We start from the raw sequence: 21,395 nt of genomic DNA, 5'->3' as shown, positions 1-21,395 counted from the left end.
TAATATTTAATTATATCACAGTTTCCCCTCATATAACTAAATTCAAACATTAAACATTTCATCTAAAAACAATTAAAATCCTCGTTGTCGTAGCAATGCGACTACAGATGAAAATGTTCCTCGCTCATGTTCAGTGGCTCAAAGTCTCGAAGAAAAAAAAAAATCATCAAGTCTGGCAAATGCGGCCGGTCGCCATCCATTGTTGCAAATGGGCACTTTGTTAGTAGAGAATGGCAGTTGCTCTCTCCCCAGCGGGATGGTGGGCTCAAACAGCCTTTTAGTCCGGCTTTAAATAGCACAGGTCCTCCAACAGTCGAGCTCCACTGCAGCATCACTGTGTCTGTGACAGAAAGACACAGAATGGAGCTCGATACTGAATCCTTGATGCTGAAACAGACTGTTATCCAGAGGAACAGGGTAAAAACTCTGAATCTCACTGAGTATATTTGTCTCATCCCAGGTCAGAATATCTCATTAAACTTAATACAAGACACAATCAACATGACATAAGCAACATATCAGATATATGAGGAAGAAAAAGTCTTGAAAACATCTTGTCTGTGTTGTTTCTCAGATAAAACAAGTGTTTTTTTTTTTTAGATTTCATTAAAGCTGCTGTGTTGTAAAAGATCATCCAGTTTCAATAAATTGATCAGGAAACCTTGACGGATTAAAACGATAACAATAAAACTATAAAAACCTTCAGGACAAGTTGATTGTGATGAATTTCTACCAAAAAAGTAGAAGGAAAGTAGTAAAAGTTTATAATTGTGTGTCTACAGCGTTTTCCCTGTGATGTTTAAAATGGTATCGAACGTCGACCATTTTAAAGACATCGTATCAAAGTTATGAATTCCAGTTTTGTGTATCGTGACAACACTTCTTCCTAATACTAGTAAAATACAGTATTGTCATGTTTACTTGAATTGTTATGAGTAAAAACATTGTATTCATTCAAGTCTCTTTGTATGAAACGTCTTCAGATCCACTCCCAGTCGCCTCTCTGTTCCAGTTAAAATGTTTTAGTTTATGCTAATTTCTTTATCTGATGCGGCATCGTCCACAGCGACAGTCCATCTGTGCAGTAAATCGGCCTCATTTAAAGCCCGTAGTTACAAGTCAGAAGCCCGTGCCTTTGTCCTCACCCCATGGACGGCTCTTTAAAAGGCGGTAATGAGCTGGAGCCAAAGCTGCAGACGCACAACTGGGCCGGGCTGATAACAGACTCGTACACAAAGTGTTGTTTGTTCGCTTCAATCCTCTTGGACGCACATAATGTGGTGGTCGGTCTATTTTTGTTCTGAGGAGCATAAAACTTAACCAGAAGTGTGGTTTTGAAAGACGTGCAGCAGCGGAACGTGTGAACAGTGTTGTTGCTTCTCCCACACTTCAGCTCTGCGTCCTTCACTTAGTTTAGTCTTTTTCTGGATGTTGTCTCTTCCTCACTCTTCCTCTCTGCAGCCACACACTCCTCACTGATAATGCACAAGCTGGTTTGAGAATGATCCTGTAAAAAGGAGGAAATACTCATTATGGCGATGCTCTGTTGTCTTAATACCTTTATCTTTTATGTTTCATAACCGTGGACACACAACAACAAAATAATTGTTGAAAGAAAATGATTAGTGGGTATTTGATGAAACATTTACATAATCTTACAGCAAGAATGCAAAACATTTCTAATGTGAGTCTTTAAATATTGAGGATTTTGGACTCTTTGTCAGACTAAACGAGCTATAGTAACCTCTGACTTTAGGAAATTGGGATGGCCACAGTTAATCACTGCATTGACAAAATAATTGGCAGATTAGTTAGCGAGAAAAGTCATTACTTGCAGCCATAGTTAAAATGGTGACATATAAGATATTTGGGGACAATATTGCGTTGTGAACGCCGCCTGTTTGTCACATTCAAAACAATTAATTTTTGATGAACAGGGAGAAGAATGTTTGCTTCATATTTAATACGTTCACATCGCTGTGACATTAAAATGGCTCTTGAATTAGCTGCTAGACAGTATGTGAAGAATCTCTCAGTGTAAACGCAGAAGTTAAATATTAACAAACTCACAAGAACCAGAAATGCAGGACTTGAGACAACAGTTCACACATTCTTTACTCAAGTAGAAGAACAGATGCAAAACAAGACTCTGGTAAAAGAAGAAGTACTGATTCACCGTCTTTACTCAAGCAAGAGGCATAAAGAACCGAATCTAACATGTGTATAAAAGTCAAAAGTTTCCCTCTGTAGGTCATTTCTACTGGCCACTTCTGTGCAAAGCTAACTGAACCTCACGTCGCATTAACATAAATCGAAGACCTTTAAACTTAAAGGTAGAATGAGCAGGATTTGTCTGAGATGTTCCTAAAGGCAACAGAAGGATAGTGGATTGTTGAGTCTCATTCACAGGACGTCAAATAGCCAGATTTTGGGTTTGTGACACGTCTCGATCGCAGCGACAAACTGAGGAAATAAGAGAATCCAGGCAGGAGGCTGCAGGGTCTCTGCAGACACGAGACACTAACACGCCTTTTCTCCCCAGTCAAGCTTCCCTCTCTGACTGTTTATCTGTTGTTATGTCTCTTGTCTGCCATGCGGTGATATGGATGGATAAAAATGAGCCCTAAAATGCATTAAAAGTGTAAAGAGCCTGTTTGAATACTGTAAGGAGTGTACAGTACCAATATTTCTGTTAAAATTTAGGGATAGAAATGTAAAAGAAAATCAATACTCCAGTCAAGTAGAGATACCTGTAAAAAAAATCTACTCACTGTGAGTACAGTATTGAAGTATTTGTTCTTTGTTATTTCCCACCTCTGGGCAGCACCTGTCTCTAATAATCCAGCTGACAGTACGCTGTGTGAAAACGAGGCTGTGAGGTGAGAAAGACTTTTGCTCACGACGGAAATGGAGGTGCTGCACCGAGCCGGAGGGTTTGAAGTAAAACAGTGGATTGGAAATCAGTCAAGAGGCAGAAAAATACTCTCTTCAAACTTCGAATGTGTCTGTGTTTGTTATCCAGATCCCCATTAGCCACAGCAGCTTCTCTCTGTGGGGTCCGTACTCAGCATCATTATCGACAAACACTCCTAGCTCTCTCCATCAGTATCTTATATTTCAGGATCAAAACCAGCTCTATATTCATGTGCTCACAGTTTGTTGCTGAAATAGATACGGTGTCAAGATTTTATTTAAGCATATTCTGCAGTTCTCTGTCCAAAAATGAAGAAGCTAAATAATTTAATAGCCATGTTCTACATGGACTTGTGAAATAGTAACGTCTAAAAGCTGTTTGTGTCCTCATGATATTGTGTGTAAAACACATTTTGTCCTTTTTTCTGTTTTTTCCAACACTCAAACTTGACTAATGATTATTTATTCTCTGTCTGAGCAGTGACGTCCCAACAAGCTGCTTTGCTCCGTGCTGCATGTAAACAGTTTGAGTTGTGCTTTGGTTTGTTGGGCCTCATTACTCAACCATAATCAAGTGTGACAAGACTAATGCTCGAGCCAACTGTTACACATTTGTTTTCTTCGAGGAGTTAAATTTCTGACTAACTTGTAAGAGTACATGGAGAGGTTTTTGTCCTGACAGTAACTTATGTTGGACTTTAAACCAAAGAGTAAAGGTTGTTATTAATGACTCCTCGGTTGTAAAGGATACAGAGTTGTAGATGTAAATATATTTAAAGTTTAACAACTTAATACAATGTAAGATGGAGTGTACTGAAACATTAGTGTCAGACCATGTTGTATGTTTCTGAGCTGGAACGTGTTCTGTCTTTAATCAAATGTTGCACTCGATGAGATAGAGTCATCGCTCAGAAACACTCCGACATCAAGCACCAATCTTTCCCCTGCTGAGTGTTAAATGTGAGCCAGCCTCTCCTCTCCTTTTTCTTCCCTCATCTGAGGAAATGTTGAGCTGGAGAACTGCTGAACCTGCTGAATTTTTAAAACGGATTGACTGATCAAAGAGCCGGTTCGATTAGCCATCCGCACTTTTCTACACGGTGCGCGTCTTCAAGATTAAAGAGGTGGATCTCATGATCACACTCTGCATGTCGGCTGATCCGTCAGACTGCTTGGAAGTTCACGTCTATGCAGAGCGTTTGATCTGCATGGTGTGCTGTGTGCTTTAATGAGTTTGAGACCTGCTCATATAGAGGACCTTTTCAGTTCGTCATGTATAGGCCCGTCTATGTTCATCTGAACCTCTGAGTGTTTGTCAGTCTGAAAGGGTTCGTAGCTGAATGTTCGGCTTCACAAGCTCACGAGCAACTCGTCATGTGCAGTGAAGAAAAGCAGCGTGTGTTTGTGGATCCTGCGGAGCATTTTGGAAGTCGCTTATTTGCTTCTGTGTGTAATGTGTGATTGTAGCGTTAATTGTTCATGTGTGACCTTAAAGGTGCAACATGTGAGCATTTTAGGTTTAAACCTTCAAAAATGAAAAGAAACTCCAGTTTTGACTCTGTGATAGAGACGTCTGTGAGTTGTGTTGCAGAGATATCTGAGGTTAAATTGACAACAAGCCAGTCTCAGCCTGTCCTGTCTCATAACTCCACCTCCTACTACCTGAGGAGTCAGTAGTGTGATGGTATGACCTCAGCCTCTGGAGGTGTATAGATGAAACGTGTAAAGTGAGTTTTATAGGTGCTGGTCAACAGATGTTACCGCCCTAATCCCCCTTGAAAAGGTGGGTGTCAGTTCGCTTCCAACCACAGGATTTTTGATATGAAATACATGATATATGCCAGGGCTGGGCAATAAATATGATATATGTCTTCATTATGATATGAGACTGTATACATCTTAGATTTTGGATCTCGTTCTGTTGTGATGTGACATACGATTCGTCTTGTCCTGGTTTTAAAGGCGTCATTACAGTCAAGTGTTGTAATTTAAAAACTCACCAGACTGTTCAGCTTGTTCTAATACTTGCCTTACACATTACTGATTACGGATCATAGCTTTTGAGAAGATTTCAAGATATCCAGGTATAAATCATGCAGCACAATACGGATTAAAGGATCTAAAGTTTCTAATAAATCTGACTGTGAATTTTTCAGAGTATCATTATCGATCTATAGCTTATAGGCACTGTTTGTATGGTAACACGTAGATGCCTCATGTCAGTGCAGGTATTCTCCTTGATTATCAGTAAGAACATTTCCAGAATAGTTGGACTGTTTTTCTAATACATGTCCATCTTCTTCTGTCTGTCCGTCTGTCTGCAGTACCGATCCAGTGACAATTATGGCATATACCACACGAGCCCAACACAGCCCAGCCTGATCCGCCCCGTCGTTCTCTGGTCACAACAAGATGTTTGCAAATGGCTGAAGAAACACTGTCCGCACAACTACTTAACCTACGTGGAGGCGTTTTCCCAACACGCTATCACAGGTCACACACACTGCTAACATAATCAGACAATAAGTGAATTACAAAATAAACTCAGGATGTGTGTTTTAACTGTCTGCTTTCTTCTTCCAGGCCGGGCGTTGTTGCGTCTGAACGGGGAGAAGCTGGAGAGGATGGGACTCGTACAGGAGACACTTCGACAGGAGCTGCTGCAGCAGGTGCTGCAGCTCCAGGTGCAGGAGGAGGGACGCAACCTGCAGCTGCTCAGCAGAGGTGAGGGAGTGTGTTTAATGTTCAAAACACAAATCTCAAACACAGACCTTAAATGAGTAGTTTTAATTTTGGGGAAGTATGCTCATTTGATTTCTGGTGAGAGTCGGACGTGAAGATCGATACCACGCATATATTCTTGCATGAAGCATCAGACTGTTAGCTTAGCTTAGCTTAGCTTAGCTTAGCTTAGCGCACAGACCTGCCAACCTTCAGATGTCAAAAACAGGAAGGATGTCAAAACCATAGAGGGGGTCTGGAGGTCTGAAGTTTCAAAGACTTTGTTTTGTCATGATGTTGGGATTCAGCTTTATTGTTTCCTGTTTTATTTTGAAAGCGTCTTCGTCATGTGTCATGTTGTGTAACTTCCTGGCTGCGTCTCGTTTTCTCTCCCTTGTGATCATGCTGTAAAGTTTCACCTAACCCTGTTTAACCTTCTGTTGTCGGTTTGCTCTGTGTTTGTTCCTCGTGTGTTGTCTGTGTTCCCAGCGCTTTATTTTGTTTGCACTTGGTTTAGATATTTGAATGTTTTGTTTCCTTAGTTCGTCTGCCTGTTTTTCATTGACGCTCTCCTTGACTCTGCATTTGGGTCCCATTTTCATGTAAACCATAACAGATTACACAAACTGCATGCACCTGTCCTTTAAATCCTGCTGTAAGAAGCAGGGATTCTCCTTTCCAGGACGCCTGAAGTAACTGTTGCTTCTCTGAATTTCTCTATTTTGTCACTTAATGAGGAGAATGAAGCTCAACAGTGGTCTTGACAACACACTGTACATTGCTAGAAACAGGTTGTGATATCTGAAAAGGGAAAATGTGTCATAAATCAGGATCGATACAGAATTGAGACACAGGAAACCGCGAGACGGCAACGTCTAAAGGTAAAAACGGTCCACCCAACAGATCTAAACATCAAGTATACAATATACAAGTGAGTTTTAACTAAACTATCATCATAATTAAATGTAAGGAGATAAATGTGGCATCAGTGTTCTCATGTGTCTCTCAACCGGAAAACAAATAACATTATTCCCCAAAATTAGAATTAGAATCAGAATTGGCTTTATTTAAGTGAGCGTACACACTTGAGGAATTTGAATGTGTTTGCACAGATCTAGACGTACAGCGACTGAACAATTAGAACAAAAGCTGAACAAATAAATTAAGGTAAAGAATTAAAATGTCTTTAAATGCTCTGAAAAGTCTGAGAATCTCTCTGTCTTTCACAGGTTCCTTTGGGAATATATCGTAGCCAGTTGTTTTTTTTTTTTTGTTTTGGAAGAAGCTGGGTGCTGTTGAATGATGGGATATGTCCTCAAACACTCTCACGTGAATCAGATCTGTGGAATATAAAAAACGTCCAGCGAGCGGCGGCGTGCAGAACTTTTGTCGTCAAGTGGAAGCCGGCAGCTTGAACAGCAGACATAATCTTTACGGACTGACTATGAACTGTGATGAAGACGCTCCGTGACAATCTGTCCATTTATTGCTTTTAATGTGTGATGAATTATTAACTGTGTCTCTCTAACTGTCTCTACCTCTCTCTCTCTCTCTCTCTCTCTGTCTCTCTCTGTCTCTGTCAGTTTTTTTTTTTAAATGTTATAATAAACAAAAACAAATAAATAAAAAATATCAAACCGTCAGCGTTGTGTGTCTGAAAACGCCTCTGTAAAGGTCAGGATTGTGTAGCATTACAATTGACAAGAGCAGACTGTGGGTAGGGAGAAGGGAGAGCACGTCACACGTGATGATAAACTACATTACCCACAATCCAACGGGGTGTGTGTTAAGCAAGCAGGGATGGCTTTAACCAGCCGGTGCCGGCTCCGAGGTCGCAAGATCCCCATGGAAACGGAGTGCGGGACAATAATGTCGTCCCGCTCGGACAGGTACATGATGCCGTGAGTGTTTGTGTGTCCGTGTGTGTTGTCTGCGCTCAGATGTGTTGTGTTGTTGATCTGTAGTCCGCAGCTGCAGCAGCGTCCTCAGCCTGTTAACGTAGCGATAACCACACTGACTCCCCTCCTCCTCCTCCTGCTCCTGCTCCTGCTCCTGCACACTGCACGGAGATCTGCCAGGTGTCGACTCCTGACATTGATAAAGAAACACCTGTCTGTCGGGATCTGTGGATTTACTCGTGCAGGATGGTGAGCGCAGTCAGCTGTAGATGAGTCATAGTCGGTGTGAACGCGGAGCTCTTCAGAAGTAGGTGAGCTGCTGCGTGTGGACACAGTTGTGCGTCACAGACCAACAAATGACGAAAACCCAAGAATATAATGTAAAATAAACACAAAATAAAGCTTTTATTATATTTATATGACTGTCTGTGGTGTAAAACGGTGTGTTTACATGGACTGTAAGGGGAGTGTGGATATTAGACGCGATTCTGGTGGTTATAGATTAACCTAATAACCTACAAAATGTGTTAAAGGACTATTCTGTCTAAAAACAGCGCAAAGCCCCTAAAGTTCAGGAGTCAGAGGTGGTTAAGACTATTGGGATATTTTATTGTTTCGCTTGGTTGTTTATTCTGTGACATAGCTACATTTTGATTTTGCATTTCCTGAATATTTTTGGTATAATATATTTAAAATATTTTACTCTTCTAACTTTTTGCTAAACATAACATTGATAGTGGCATTGTTGGTAAAAGTGTATATGAATAAATATGAATATATAATCATATTCTATATATGAATATATAGACATATATGTATTATACATATATAATACATATATGTAAATATTGTATACTAGGGGTTAACAAATGATTGATTTTAGCATTTTTCTGACTATCTGTATAATATTTTTTATTCAATCCAAATTTTATTTATTTTATTTTTTTAATTAAGCTACTTTGGCACTGATGCAGAATGTAATCTGCAGAGGTAGTATCTACTACCAGGGGCGGTTCTGGGGGGGATTCAACAGGGGCCAGCGTCCCCGTGACTCTGAGTCCGGACCCCCTGTGGCCCCCCTGACAGGAAGTCTGCATCAATAATACAATGACAGATTTCTTGTGATTTCTTTCTTTATGAATGAGGATTTTGTATTTATTTTCTGAGTTGTATGTGCCCCCTAACAAAAAAGCCGGCCCCAACCTGGCCCCGCTATTAAAACTGGTCTAGAACCGCTACTGGTTACTACCAATTACCAGGTATTCTTGGGAGGTTTGTGGGTTTGTGGGTGTGTCACTGTGTGTATCACTCCTGATGAGCTGGTCGACACCTTGTATGGCAGCTTCACAGTGTGGATGGGTGGATGAGCCGAGTGTTGCGAAGCGTCACAGTAGTGACTAGACTGGGAATGTGATCTATAAGTCCATCACCATCTGCTTTTATTATTTCCTTGAAGTCATTTTTGAACAGTCTCCAATCGCTGATCACTGTAAACTGAATCACTTGTGAAAGCTTCATCATTTTTATGAAAGTAAAGAGTTGTTTCAATGTCCCTCTGTGTTTGTTGTGGATCAGATCAGCTAACTAAGAGGAAGGATCAGCAGAAGACGTCCGTTCCGTCCTGCTTTTACTCACAGGTGTCTCTATTAATACCAGCCAAGCAGCTCTTTGCTGCCAGCATTACAGTGATCCTCTTAGTTCATTCGCACAGACGCAGGTGGGCAGAGAGGACACATGGGCAGGAGCATGAAGACGTGAACAGAAGTCAGATTTTCAGATGATAAAGAAGTGTGAATAGACGGAGTGAGAGCAGACTAGAAACGCACCTGTGATATAACTTCAGTGAGTGTCAGTGTCACTCTGTGGTCGGCCCGTCGTGTTGTGAATCTGGAGGGTTGCAAGTTGTCGTCTGAAGCAGATATGACTCTGCTGGACTGCACGGGAGCCAGAATCTCTGGCTGTTGGTCCCTGAGGTCGGACCGCAGGTATGTCTGTTTGCTTCAGTTCAGACAGAACGGGGTGCCAGTTTTCCTCCTTTGAAAACTCAAACACACCGTGTTTGTGATGTGAGCTATAAATAATCTCCAAAGAGGGGTTGTTGAGAGGTCAGAGGATCTGCTGGATGTGGGTTAGATTGTGCTGTTTATCTGTGCTCAGCCACAGAGGGGTTGCCTTCACTGTGTCATTACTGAACAAGCATTTGAAACTGCAACGGTTAAAATAAGCAAAACCTTCATTAGTCCTCTCTTCCAGTTGCAGCGTGAGCGTATGTATCTGGTTGTGCATCACATTAGAAACAAACAGAGTTATTCATTTGATTTCTAATTACAGCCAGTGGGGACGCAGTGTGTGTCCGTGTGTGTGTGTGTGATGCGCAGACTAAGCTGACTTTTACTTGTTCCTCAGTAAACTGCGGTGTGAGATCATAATCTTAAGTAAAGTGATGTAAGCTGCAATGTGAAGTATTAATTCAGTCCAGGCATCAGTGGAAGAAGTACTTGGATACTTTGCTGAAGTAAAAGTACCAATAATACACCACTACAGGTAAAGGTACTGCATGAGAATTTTAAAGTATTATAAGGATAGTTACAGTAGTAAAAGTTAGAGTAATTCCTCAATGCAGAGAAATATCCGAGAGTATATATTTACATTATTATTATTCACTCATCTTCATTATTTAGGCAGCATTTTACTCTTGTAGTTTGGTCGTGGTTGTGATTTTTAAAGGAACAGTTCACCCAAAAATGAAAATTCAGTCATTACCTACTCAGCCCCATGCCGATGGAAAGTCAGGTGAAGTTTTGTAGTTTCCACTTACAGCAAAACAAGTGTTGCAGCGTTCTCCTTAAGCAGCTGTAGAGTAGATGTGGACACCAGAAACAAACAAAATGGCTCCCTACTACACGTTTGGCATAATTCAAGTCTCAAGAAGCCCTGTGGCCTCTGTGGACCGCGACAGTCTAAAGGATGTGATGTTCTCGAGTGCGTCATCAACAGAGAGCAACAGTAGCTCACGTTAATTTAGAAATGGAGTCCGCTAACATGAACAAATGACACAGGAATGCCACAGAGCTCCTTTAATGTTATTGAGAATATTTTAGTACCTGTGCATGTCTGTGTGTTGAATGTGTAACACCTGGATTTCATGCCCAAATGTTATCAAACTATCATCAGCGATATGATAATAATAATAATTCAAACATCTTTATAGTGAGGTTGTATGTATAAGCTGGGCTGATGTCTGATACTGCAGACTGAATAGAAAGGAAACACTACACCTGTGTGTGATTGTCTGTGTGTTCAGGCTGTAACCTGCCCTGCTGTCTGTGTTTTTGCAGTGGGAGTGGGGAGGACTCGTTGGACCGGCTCCTGCCCCCCGCCGGGGCCCCTCGCAGGAAGAGCGCTACCTCACTGAGTAAAACCGAGCCTCCTCTGCTCCGCACGGGCACACGCACCATCTACACCGCTGGCCGACCTCCCTGGTATGACGAGCACGGGGCGCAGTCAAAAGAAGCCTTTGTCATCGGTATGATGATGTTTTTTGTTTTTTTTTTCACTCCTCCTGACAGTTTTTCTCTTTTCACCTCCTTCGTGCCAAACTGTGGCTCCGAGCTGCAGAACCTGTCCCTGTGTTACCGCTGTGTCTTTATATACCCATAAACACTTTGCTGCCATCGCACATGCATACCGCCAGACAACATTAGACACACTCTGAAAAACACACATAATGGCCCATTGAAATGCTGTGTGGATCTGCAGGGTTGTGTGGGGGCAGCGCCTCAGGGAAGACCACCGTGGCCAATAAGATCATTGAGGCTCTGGATGTGCCGTGGGTTGTGCTGTTGTCTATGGATTCTTTCTACAAGGTGAGAGCGTCATGCATTTTATGTGGCTGTTACCAATTATCTGTGGGTTCATTGTAGGAGGAAATAATCATCTTTGGGATGGAAGGTTTTGTTATCTTATGTGATTCAAAATTCACCTCTAAGCATCATTATACTGCTGTCACAGTTTGGAGTTAATGAGCTCTTAGATTACAGCCCGCAAATCACAGTGCAGATATTTCATACACATGGAGAAGCAGACGACATCTCTACATGTGCAAGGGTCCCCGACACTCTTTATTACCTTTCTAATTATCTCTATGTCTTTTTGCAATGCCTTTATTATGAAAAGGAGACAAACACATCTGGCATTTTACCTTAGTACAAAAAAATGTAATTATGAACCCAGACATTAATTATTATCTGTTGACTTTCATTGTGCACACACTTAAAAAACGAAGGAGCCTCCTTCAATACTGAGTCAGGTCTAATAAACCACAGTAAAGGTGCAGTTTGAACTTTTGAAAAGGGGGCAGCATATTTCCACAGCAATTAGCTAGTTAGCCGCACCGCCAGCATTTCACACTGGTAGCTCTGATTGGTATCACATGACAGGACGGGCCGAGGCTAACTGGTTAGTAGACATTTTTACAGACATCTTCATGGTCAACACTGTTAGTTCTTTTCTTTATGTTGTTGTTAATTTCTGAATGTTTTAATGAAAATTGTTACATTTTAGATCTTTACCTAAAAAGCATCTGTCGCTGCACATTTACGCATGAGGTACACCGGCTAAACTTTTATTGCTTGAATCTCAGCACATGCCGACAGGATCGTTCAGGATCTAATGTTAATTAACATCCTGTGTTCTTCTACACACCCAAAAGGTCACACACACACACACACACACACCATACCAGATTCAAAAAGTAAAAGTGTTTGGAGTAAAGCTGCTGTCCTCCTGATAAATCCTGAGCTCCATCAGAGCTGTCACAGTCACATAATTAGTTTCCCCTTAATTATTATAGAGCAATGCATTACAATAAATTCATTAATATTTCTGTGTTATTATGAAAAATAAAGATACAGTTTAAGTATGCATTTTTCACTACGGCCACTAGGGGGTTCAGTGAGCCCCCCAGAACCAACACGGACTGCAACTATAGAGGGAAAACTTAAACTTTGTTATCCACACTTTCCTCCCCTGCTCGCAAAACACTAACTTAACATAATAAATACATTTATGACAAAACAGACAAACTGCGCTACACACCTAAAACAATGTACAACGACTTCATCCATAATTAAAAGATCACCAACAGAGCTCATATAGACTACTGATCATCAGCTGACTCATCCTCTACGTTTGACATTTTAAAGACACAATAGATAAAATCAGTTCTCACCGTGTTGGATCTGGCCTTTCAGCATCCTTAATCTCCATCCAGAGTAACAAAGATCAGGTCTATTTTCTTCTCGATTGTCAGTTCTGTCAGGACGACACATACACAGTAAAGATGTGAAATGTTAGTAGTCTTTGGTGAAGACCTCATCATGACATCATCATATTCTAAGGGGGAAATCAAGGATCCTCACTTCATAATTTATTTTACTGACATGAAAATTGTATCGATATTCTCAGCAAACTTAATAATGACATTCACCAAAATGTCACGCTGATGTTTTTGTTTTGTTTTTTAAATCAGACATGCTTAATAATTGGTTGTGCTTTCCAGGTCTTATCTCCTGAGGAGCAGGCTCTGGCAGCGAGTAACGACTACAACTTCGATCATCCGGGGGCATTCGACTTCGAGCTGCTGGTCGCCACCCTGAGGAAGCTGAAGCAGGGCAAGAGTGTGAAGATCCCGGTGTACGACTTCACCACGCACGGGCGACAGAAAGACTGGGTGAGTCAGAAAACTCCTCGATGGTAAGTTTTAACTGTTAGAGATTAAATATGCATCCTGTCCTTAAGAACAAAGTACTGAAGCAGTAAGTTATTTTCTTTGTTGAATTCCCAAACTGGAAAACATATTATAGGCTTAACGAAATATTATTTTAAAACATTTCCTCTTTAATCTTATAAAAGCTGAACCAACTCTTTATTCTGCTTTTGAAGCCTTTTGGTTTTCTCTCCTCTCTCTTTTTAGAAAAACGTGTACGGCGCCAGCGTAATTATATTTGAAGGTATTATGTCTTTTGCGGACAAAGAGCTTCTTCAGGTGAGGCAATATGTTTTCTTTGTTTTCTTTCTTTTTGAAGAATTTTGAAGCAAAGCAATCACCCACAGTTATTGTTGTTTGAGCAGCTGCTTTGCTGAAGTGAATATTATTGAACCATTCAGGGCTGTTTGCTCTCCCCCACCTGCAGCTCCTGGATATGAAAATCTTTGTGGACACAGACTCAGACATTCGGCTGGTTCGCCGGCTCCGCAGGGACATCACAGAGCGCGGGCGAGACATTGAAGGCGTCATCAAGCAGTACAACAAGTTTGTGAAGCCGGCCTTCGAGCAGTACATCGAGCCGACCATGAGGCTGGCCGACATTGTTGTGCCGAGAGGTAAAACAATCAGACTTTCTCACTCTCTGTTTAACATGCAGACCAACAGCTTCTCCAAATGCACTCATCTCTTCTTTCTTTTGTCCCTCCTAGGTGGTGGGAACATGGTGGCCATTGATCTGATTGTCCAGCATGTTCACAGCCAGCTGGAGGAGGTGAGTGGCCCCAGCACTGGTGGTACATAAGAGGGTGGCGCCACCATGTGTCTGAAAGTTGTAACATACCGACAGAAGGAGAGAATAAAGAGCTTAAAGCGAACATGAAATCAGACATTCTTACTCACAAACTTTCAGATTTGTATTGTTCTCTCTTTCTAAACCATATAGGACACACTATATTCTTCATATAGTTCATATTGTTGTCAAGAAGCGCTCACAAACGTGCCACTAAGGATGAAGATCAAATCCGAATTGTTTCAGATCCTTTATTGAAGTTTTGATGTTGTCTATTTGTCTGTGTGTCTAAATAGACCATAGATACTTAAATTAAAGAGGCACTATTTAGTTTTGGGGAAGAAACTTCAATCTGAATAAAAAGATCTCCTTTGACTGAATTTCTTTTTGTCTAAACAAACCAAAGAAATCTACACAACTGAATAAGCTGAATAAACAAACTGATCTTAAAGGACAACACGATTCCGATTTACTGCGTTTATATGTGGCGGACCCTGCCACCTTTACTTCAAACAGTGATATGAGATGTTATTTTCCTCTGAGAACGGCTTGTTTATCAAACACATGACTACGCACCGGCGGAAACAAAAATATTACAGGAAAGACTAAACTTATTTTAAACTACATTTCAGATAGAGTGTTTTAATTTGAAGTTTTGTAGTATTTTGATGGTTTTATGCGTTTTTCCAGTTAACTTTTCCTGAGATTCCTTTGTGTACATCTAGAGGGAGCTCACAGTTTGAGAACTGTGATGATCAGTGATTTATCTGCAGCTGAGCTGAACACATCTGGGTAATTTATCTTTACCTTCTCAGAATTGGATCCAAAATGGAACAAGCTATCAGACCCATTCGTACAAATCAGTGAGCCACGCTGCCTCACTGGGCAAAAATATTCTTTTCTTTTCCACACAGCAGTCAGTCGTTCTGCTGTAAACGCTCGTTAGAACCAAATGCGCAGCTGGAAGAATAGTCCCAAAAATGCACCGTTTGTTCTTGCAGCTGTTTCAGGAACATATATACCATATATTTGTTTATAGAGCACGAGGCCACAGACAGACTAAGAAAGTATTCTCACTATCTGCTTTTTTTTACCTCATCTCACTGTCTGTCTCTCACCCTCTCTCTTAATGCAGCGTGAGCTCAGTGTCAGGTATTTACCTTCTACCTTGGAGATTTTGTGTGATTGCTTGTGTTCAGACTGAGCCTTCACTCCTCTCTGTGTGTCTGTTTAGTGACTTGGTGTGAATGATGTCGCTGCCATCTTAAACCCAGACTTCTTCATTTCAACAAACGATAAAAAAAAATAAACTTTTGATCCTAACAATCTCTCTTTGGTCTCAGGGCGCTCCTGGCCTCGGCTCAGCAGAACCAGCCGCTGCCTCAGACGCTCAGCGTGTTGGAGAGCACGCCGCAGGTCAGAGGCCTGCACACCATCATCAGGTACCGACCTGTGATCAAGAACGAGTCCTTGTCTCGGCCCGCACGATGAATATGAGTTTTAATCCTCCTCTGCTCTGTGCTGCAGGAATAAAGAAACCAGTCGAGATGAGTTCATCTTCTACTCAAAGAGATTAATGCGGCTTCTCATAGAACATGCGCTAACATTTCTACCTTCTCAGGTGGGTGGACTTCAACTTCTCACAGAGTATTAGTCAAAGTGGCTTTAATTGATTTTCATATTAACAATCGATCACAGAAAAGGAGACGAGCCCACAGATGATTATCCCCTGACCCTGACACACAACAGACAGACACAGTTAATGACTAGCTTGTTAGCATTTAGCAGCTAAAGAGTTGTCAGAGACCAAAGGAGCTTAAGAGTGATTAAACTCCACACTAATGTGAAAAGGTCCAGTTTGTAGGAACTCAGTGGCATCTAGCAGTACAACTAAATATGAATATTTCATTCCATTTTTACTGATGGCCCAGATTTACAATGGCAGCCATTTTCCACAGGATTTGGAAGTTTTCTGTGACAGTGTTTTGTTGCTGTGTCACAAGCTGTGTAAATGTAAATACTCTAACAAAATTATATTAATTTATTACTCCATGAATGAAAAGAGGATGAATAATGTTAATCTCAAGGGACATCGGGACATATTTCAAGGTAAAACAACATTTGAAAACCCGTTAGCTAACGTTAGCATTCAACCACTGTCTAGCTAACATTCTTCTTCCTCTTCTTTTAGATAGATGTGTCCAAGATATGTGTTGATATTTTAGAATTAACCTAATCCTTAATCCGTAATCTTAACTATGAAGTGGTTGAATGCTAGTGTTAGCAGTTTGACTAACCGAAGCTAATCCATCGTCTTTTCAGTTGCTGATTATTTCAAATTTATACATACTTCTCTCCAGGCAGCTGTCACTTTTATTTCCTGCTAATCTCATTTGAAAATCTGCAGAGACACTGAATTTGATTTAGATTCACTGTGAAAACAGAGACTACCTTAAACACAGTTATTGGTACGTTCAAGTGTCACACGCCAAGCAGCCTCACTTCTTCAGCTTATCTTTTTACATGTATCCGTGTTTGCTTATTGTGTCTTAAAACAAAGCCTTTAAGCAGCCGACTCTTGTATGTCGGTTATCATAGTTTGAAAGTCCCAACAAGAAAGAGTTTTCAAAGCAGTAATAGCTCTCGACGGTGCACCTGACAGCAATGAAGGAGTCTGATGTATTGCCTGTGGTGTATCAAGCAAAGTTCAAGTCAGCGCAAGTTTATTTTCATACCGTTCTGACATCACTGGATTGTTAGAAGGTGTCAGAAAGATATCTGTGGAAAATTGATGGCATTAAAGGAGAGTGAACACCGTTTGTGGAGAATGGGATAAAGCAAAAAATGAACAAACGTACAAACTGTATATACTACAGAAATGCTTCACACGTTGTCAAGATCTCTCCATGCAGGCAGACACATCGTTTGATTGGCACCTTTCTAGTGTCTGCATCCATCAGCGCAGTGTGTTTGTGTAATTGAATAGTTTTTCTTCTGTGTTTTCTCACAGACATGTGTGGTTCAGACTCCACAGGGTCATCAGTACGAGGGCCGCAGCTCCAACGGTAAAGGGGTGAGTGATGTTTTTGTTTTACAAGGTCTCATTAACTTCCACTCGTGCGCGTCCTCGGGTGTTTCTGTCGTCACACTTGCTCCGCTGCCTCGTCTCCACAGATCACCGGTGTGTCGGTCCTGCGGGCAGGAGAGACCATGGAGCCCGCCCTGAGGGCCGTGTGCAAGGACGTCCGCATCGGCAAGATCCTCATCCAGACCAACCTTGACTCTGGCGAACCGGAGGTACACAGAATGAGTCATTTAGTACCATTCCCCCGTCCCGTGAGGCTCTGCTGTGTGCTACATTTCTGGAGACTTTACTCGATTTTGGACGCTGTCTGAGAATTCGCATCAAACAGAAGATAAAAATGTTTTGATTGTTTTTTTTTGTTTTTTGTTTTTTTTCCTTTCTTCCACATGATGTGTGTCTCCGTGGTAACTGCCCTTCCTGCTTTTGTAACCATGGTAACCTGTCTCCTCCTCTCTGGCCTCGCCAGCTGCATTACCTGCGTCTGCCCAAAGACATCAGCGAAGATCATGTCATCCTAATGGACAGCACAGTCTCCACCGGCGCTGCTGCCATGATGGCAGTACGAGTCCTGTTGGTGGGTGGAGATTAACATCATTATTCCTCAGTGAGACAGCAGTAGGGCCCCTCTCCTCTGGGTCAGTTTCTTATCTGGGTTGTTATTAATTGGACTTGTTTGTCCTGGTGAGGTTAGATTGGCTTTATCTCCGCGAAGAGAAATGTCAAATATTTTCCTCCCTTGCTCTCCTCTTGCTAATTATCCTCCTGATGAAGAGCAGGCAGGCGCTGACAGTCGTTGCTGTGATGTGTGTTGCTGAGCAGGATCACGAGGTGCAGGAGGACAGGATCGTGTTGGTGTCGCTGTTGATGGCAGAGCTCGGGGTGCACTCTGTGGCCTACGCCTTCCCAAAGGTCAAAATCATCACCACCGCCGTGGACAAGAGTCTGGACGATTTTTTACATGTAATTCCCGGTATCGGTAAGCCATCACACGCATCTACTCACTCGTTCTGTCAACAATTTATCCAGAGTAGAATTAATTTGCCTGACTTGAGCCTCTCTGCTTTTGAAGAGTGTTTCTAAGATGAATAAAATTATAAGAAAACAGCATTTCAGAAGATGTCGTCAGCAAACAGCTCTGTCTTCTGCTGGGTCTTGGGTGTGTGATTTTAGTTTTACGCAGGACATAGAAAAATCCACGCTCGTCGCAGATGATAAAAGATAATAAACATTTCTGTTTCAAGTTGACAGATTTCATTTCATGTCCCAGCGGATTCTAATTTAATGGTGGTGTCACTTCAGATTTGCAGCCAGCGCTGCTCTTGATCACCGCTGTAACTAAACTGCACAATGTGCATATCAGATATACCAGTAGGTCGTCTGTAGGCATAAATAATTTCACACAATTACATAATTAAACATAACATGCAAACACGAAGATGAATATTTAATGTGTTGTGTTAAACCAATCAATTAGTCTCTCTGTTTGTTCAGAAAATATTTTTTTCTCATTTTAGAAAAAAAACAGCATTCAGCTCTTATTTACATTTTCCCTAAACATTTAGTTTTACACAGGAGCGCCACTGTCGTGTGCTTTCAGGTGACTTTGGCGACCGATACTTCGGGACCGACAGCTGGAGTGACGACGACCAGGACCAGCCGTCATACTGACACAAACATCTGTGAGCCTCTGTGAAAGAAAACACAACACTACTTGAAAACTCCCATTGTTGTGCATATTCCCCTTTAGGCATAAACCAGAAGAAAAAGAAACTGTTATATAATTCTATTCACTTTTTGTGTACTGCACATGACTTTTTGTACTCTTATATGACGGATGAGTCTCGGTCAAGTTGTATGCACGAGGGATGTTTTGTTTTATTTACAGCTGCGTGTTGGTCATTAATATTTCATACAGAAGGGTCACAAGAGGTGAAACAGTGCCATTACCTCTGAGGTACAGTAATACAATAACAATATTATTGTTATCTAAATTGTTTCATTCAGATTGCACCAGCTGTTCATGACTCTAAGCAACTGCTAGAGTGTTAAACTAGATTAATAAATCAGGTTGCACCAATAAAACTTAACCAACATGTAAACTGTGTAAATTGGTTGCTAGCAAACATCTGTACCAGCCACAGTGTTAACTGGTGATAACAATAATGTTAACACACTCACAATAACATTAATTAATTTTAGGTATTGTTTGCTGTGTTCACTTTGACTTTACCATGTTAGCAAGCTGACATTTGTTAGTTAGAAATTAAGTTAATACCTTTGACGTACGATACAAAACAAATCAATCGCCGTATTATTCTAAATGATTGTATTCAAGCTTGCGCCAGCCGTCAAATTATCAGTGTTTGCTTGTTAACATCGAGTCACGTCGCATCAGGTCGATGGCGTTATTTGGCTGAAGTTCACAGTCTCTCTGGATCGATTGCAGCAGATTCAGATCTGTGTGCAGAGTGAGGAGACTGACTCCTGATCAATGAGGACAGAGCGGCCCGGAGCGTTCACCTCACAGCCGACTCTCTTTTGTGAGGGTTTAAAACAGGCGGGGTATCGAACCAAGTCTGTCAGTCAGTCTGATTCCTTCAAACACTGTTGATTTTTCTGTGCTGTCCTCGTGTTTGTTTGTTTTTTCTAGTTGAAGGAGTTTGCGAGCACTCTTCAACCTCGTTTAATGACCATCAAAAGTCAATATCCCACTAGGTTACCTGCATCAAGAGAGTTGCCTTTCATTAGTCTGGTGCCTGCAGGTTTTGTTGTACACCCCCTTTTTTTCTCTGTTTGAGTTCATTGCGGACTTAAGAGGCGGTAAATGAAGTATATTTCACTCTCATAATTATCTTAAGAAGCATTTTTTTAGTGTTATCAAGTGGTTTGGGGCCGGCTTGTAGGTCAGACTCTGACCACCGTAGATATCTCTACAAACTTCAACGACAAGGTACAAATTGAGCAAGAAGATGTGTCACAACTTGTATAACAAGTTAAAAACCTTTAAAAAAATAGTGTCAACAAACTGAACATTTGTTCTTCCTTTGAAGTTTTCTGTTAATTCCTTCAGGACAGGACAACGTGACTCACTGCTCTGTGACTCAGATGTAATGTTAATACATGAGAGGAGCTAATTATAGGCTGAAGAGTCTGAGTTTATGAACAGCTGGTGCAAAAAAAAAATATGCTCAGATATAAAGCCATTCATCTTTATGCTGCTCTAACAAGACTTTTTTTTTTTTGTGTACATGTTGTGTGAGAGAACGACCACAAATTAATCTGAATCTTCGTAGGTTACCACATTTCCACAATAGGTTTTAGAATGCCTAAAAAAAAAAATCAATCTTAAATTCAGAGTAGCAGAAAACATCTGCTACTGACTCAACTTCCGGTTCTCACTGCCTCTTTCTACTTCCACCTGAAACCTGTCATGTCTCCGCTGTGCGTCTGGACTGACAGACGGGTCGCCGTCGGTTCGAGGTCACGGCCGGTCACACGCTCACTTCTGAGTATTTTCCACGGTCCTGTGACTCTCAGGGTTCAGACACAGGCCGCCCGCTCTCTGTGATACACTCTAAAGCCTGAGGGGGTCAGTATAGCTCACATTAAGCTTCTCCACAGTGTGATTTATAGGGTGTCCCTCTGAGCACCCAGTGTCTCTTTACATTACCGGAGAATGCGCGCAGACTCACCTGCGTCACCTCCACCGCACGTTCAAACATGTTGAATCTGATGTCATGAATGTGAGTTTGGAAGTAATAATAATAAAAAAAAATCATCCCTGTGGTTTTATTATCTTTACCAACTGACCTGGTGCAGAAATACAACGTGTTCAGAGCTCAGTTAAATGACGTTAAATGTGATTTCAGGGTTGACGGAATGAGCAATAAAAGAAACCTGGAGCCTCCGAGTTTCCCCCTCCCTGCTGTGTTTACACTGTTTACTCCAGCACCAAACCTCGTGCTCCTGCTCGGCAATAATATGAATTTCCTCCCAGCCGGTGTGTGACCTTATGCTCGGCGTTATCTCTCCGATTCCTCCGTCCTCTCACTGCCTGTTTCCCTCATTGAATCTGGCAGCCTTCATTCATGTATTTATTCAGTCATTCATGCTCACCGACAGCGAGATTAACACATCTTCACACCTTACAGCAGCAGCAGCAGCAGCTTCCTCCTGCTCCTACACGTTTGTTTGGTTTCCTTTTTTTGTTTGTTTGTTTGT

At 41.5% G+C, this 21,395-nt stretch overlaps 2 protein-coding genes across 10 annotated transcripts in view; both read left to right on the top strand.

Annotated features, from left to right (window-relative positions):
- Positions 1 to 7,277, top strand: part of samd10a (sterile alpha motif domain containing 10a) — a 56,267-nt gene extending 48,990 nt beyond the window's left edge. For all 6 annotated transcript variants that reach the window (XM_037103922.1, XM_037103920.1, XM_037103923.1 and 3 more), the window contains 3 exons: positions 5,238 to 5,406; positions 5,497 to 5,637; positions 6,864 to 7,277. In XM_037103922.1, coding sequence (XP_036959817.1) covers positions 5,238 to 5,406; positions 5,497 to 5,637; positions 6,864 to 6,886 — 333 coding nt within the window. In that variant the 3' untranslated portion in view covers positions 6,887 to 7,277. The remainder of the gene's footprint in view (positions 1 to 5,237; positions 5,407 to 5,496; positions 5,638 to 6,863) is intronic.
- A 9-nt stretch (positions 7,278 to 7,286) lies between these two features.
- uckl1a (uridine-cytidine kinase 1-like 1a) lies at positions 7,287 to 21,081 on the top strand. Of its 4 annotated transcripts, XM_037103912.1 has the most exons (16): positions 7,287 to 7,523; positions 7,713 to 7,781; positions 10,871 to 11,058; positions 11,292 to 11,398; positions 13,093 to 13,263; positions 13,507 to 13,578; positions 13,727 to 13,916; positions 14,010 to 14,071; positions 15,225 to 15,241; positions 15,433 to 15,531; positions 15,617 to 15,710; positions 17,100 to 17,162; positions 17,264 to 17,386; positions 17,641 to 17,748; positions 17,994 to 18,150; positions 18,772 to 21,081. In XM_037103912.1, the coding sequence occupies exons 1-16, from the start codon at positions 7,435 to 7,437 to the stop codon at positions 18,840 to 18,842; spliced, it is 1,680 nt and encodes a 559-aa protein (XP_036959807.1). In that variant the 5' UTR covers positions 7,287 to 7,434; the 3' UTR covers positions 18,843 to 21,081. The 4 variants fall into 4 exon arrangements, with proteins under 4 accessions (XP_036959807.1, XP_036959809.1, XP_036959808.1 ...); XM_037103914.1 differs by lacking the exon at positions 7,713 to 7,781; XM_037103913.1 differs by lacking the exon at positions 7,713 to 7,781 and having other exon boundaries at positions 7,287 to 7,535.
- The last annotated feature ends 314 nt before the right edge of the window (positions 21,082 to 21,395 follow it).

This window comes from Acanthopagrus latus, chromosome 7, assembly GCF_904848185.1.
Source record: "Acanthopagrus latus isolate v.2019 chromosome 7, fAcaLat1.1, whole genome shotgun sequence".
Lineage (NCBI taxonomy): Eukaryota > Metazoa > Chordata > Actinopteri > Spariformes > Sparidae > Acanthopagrus > Acanthopagrus latus.
Note: the sequence above shows the minus strand (reverse complement) of the source record. Positions and strands in the feature narration are given on the sequence as shown.

Coding starts and splice junctions, on each gene's coding strand:
- uckl1a (XM_037103912.1), top strand. CDS start 7,435: ATGGCTTTAACCAGCCGGTGCCGGCTCCGAGGTCGCAAGATCCCCATG. Junction 11,399..13,092: donor CTATGGATTCTTTCTACAAG/GTGAGAGCGTCA, acceptor TGTGCTTTCCAG/GTCTTATCTCCTGAGGAGCA. Junction 18,151..18,771: donor ACATGTAATTCCCGGTATCG/GTAAGCCATCAC, acceptor GTGTGCTTTCAG/GTGACTTTGGCGACCGATAC.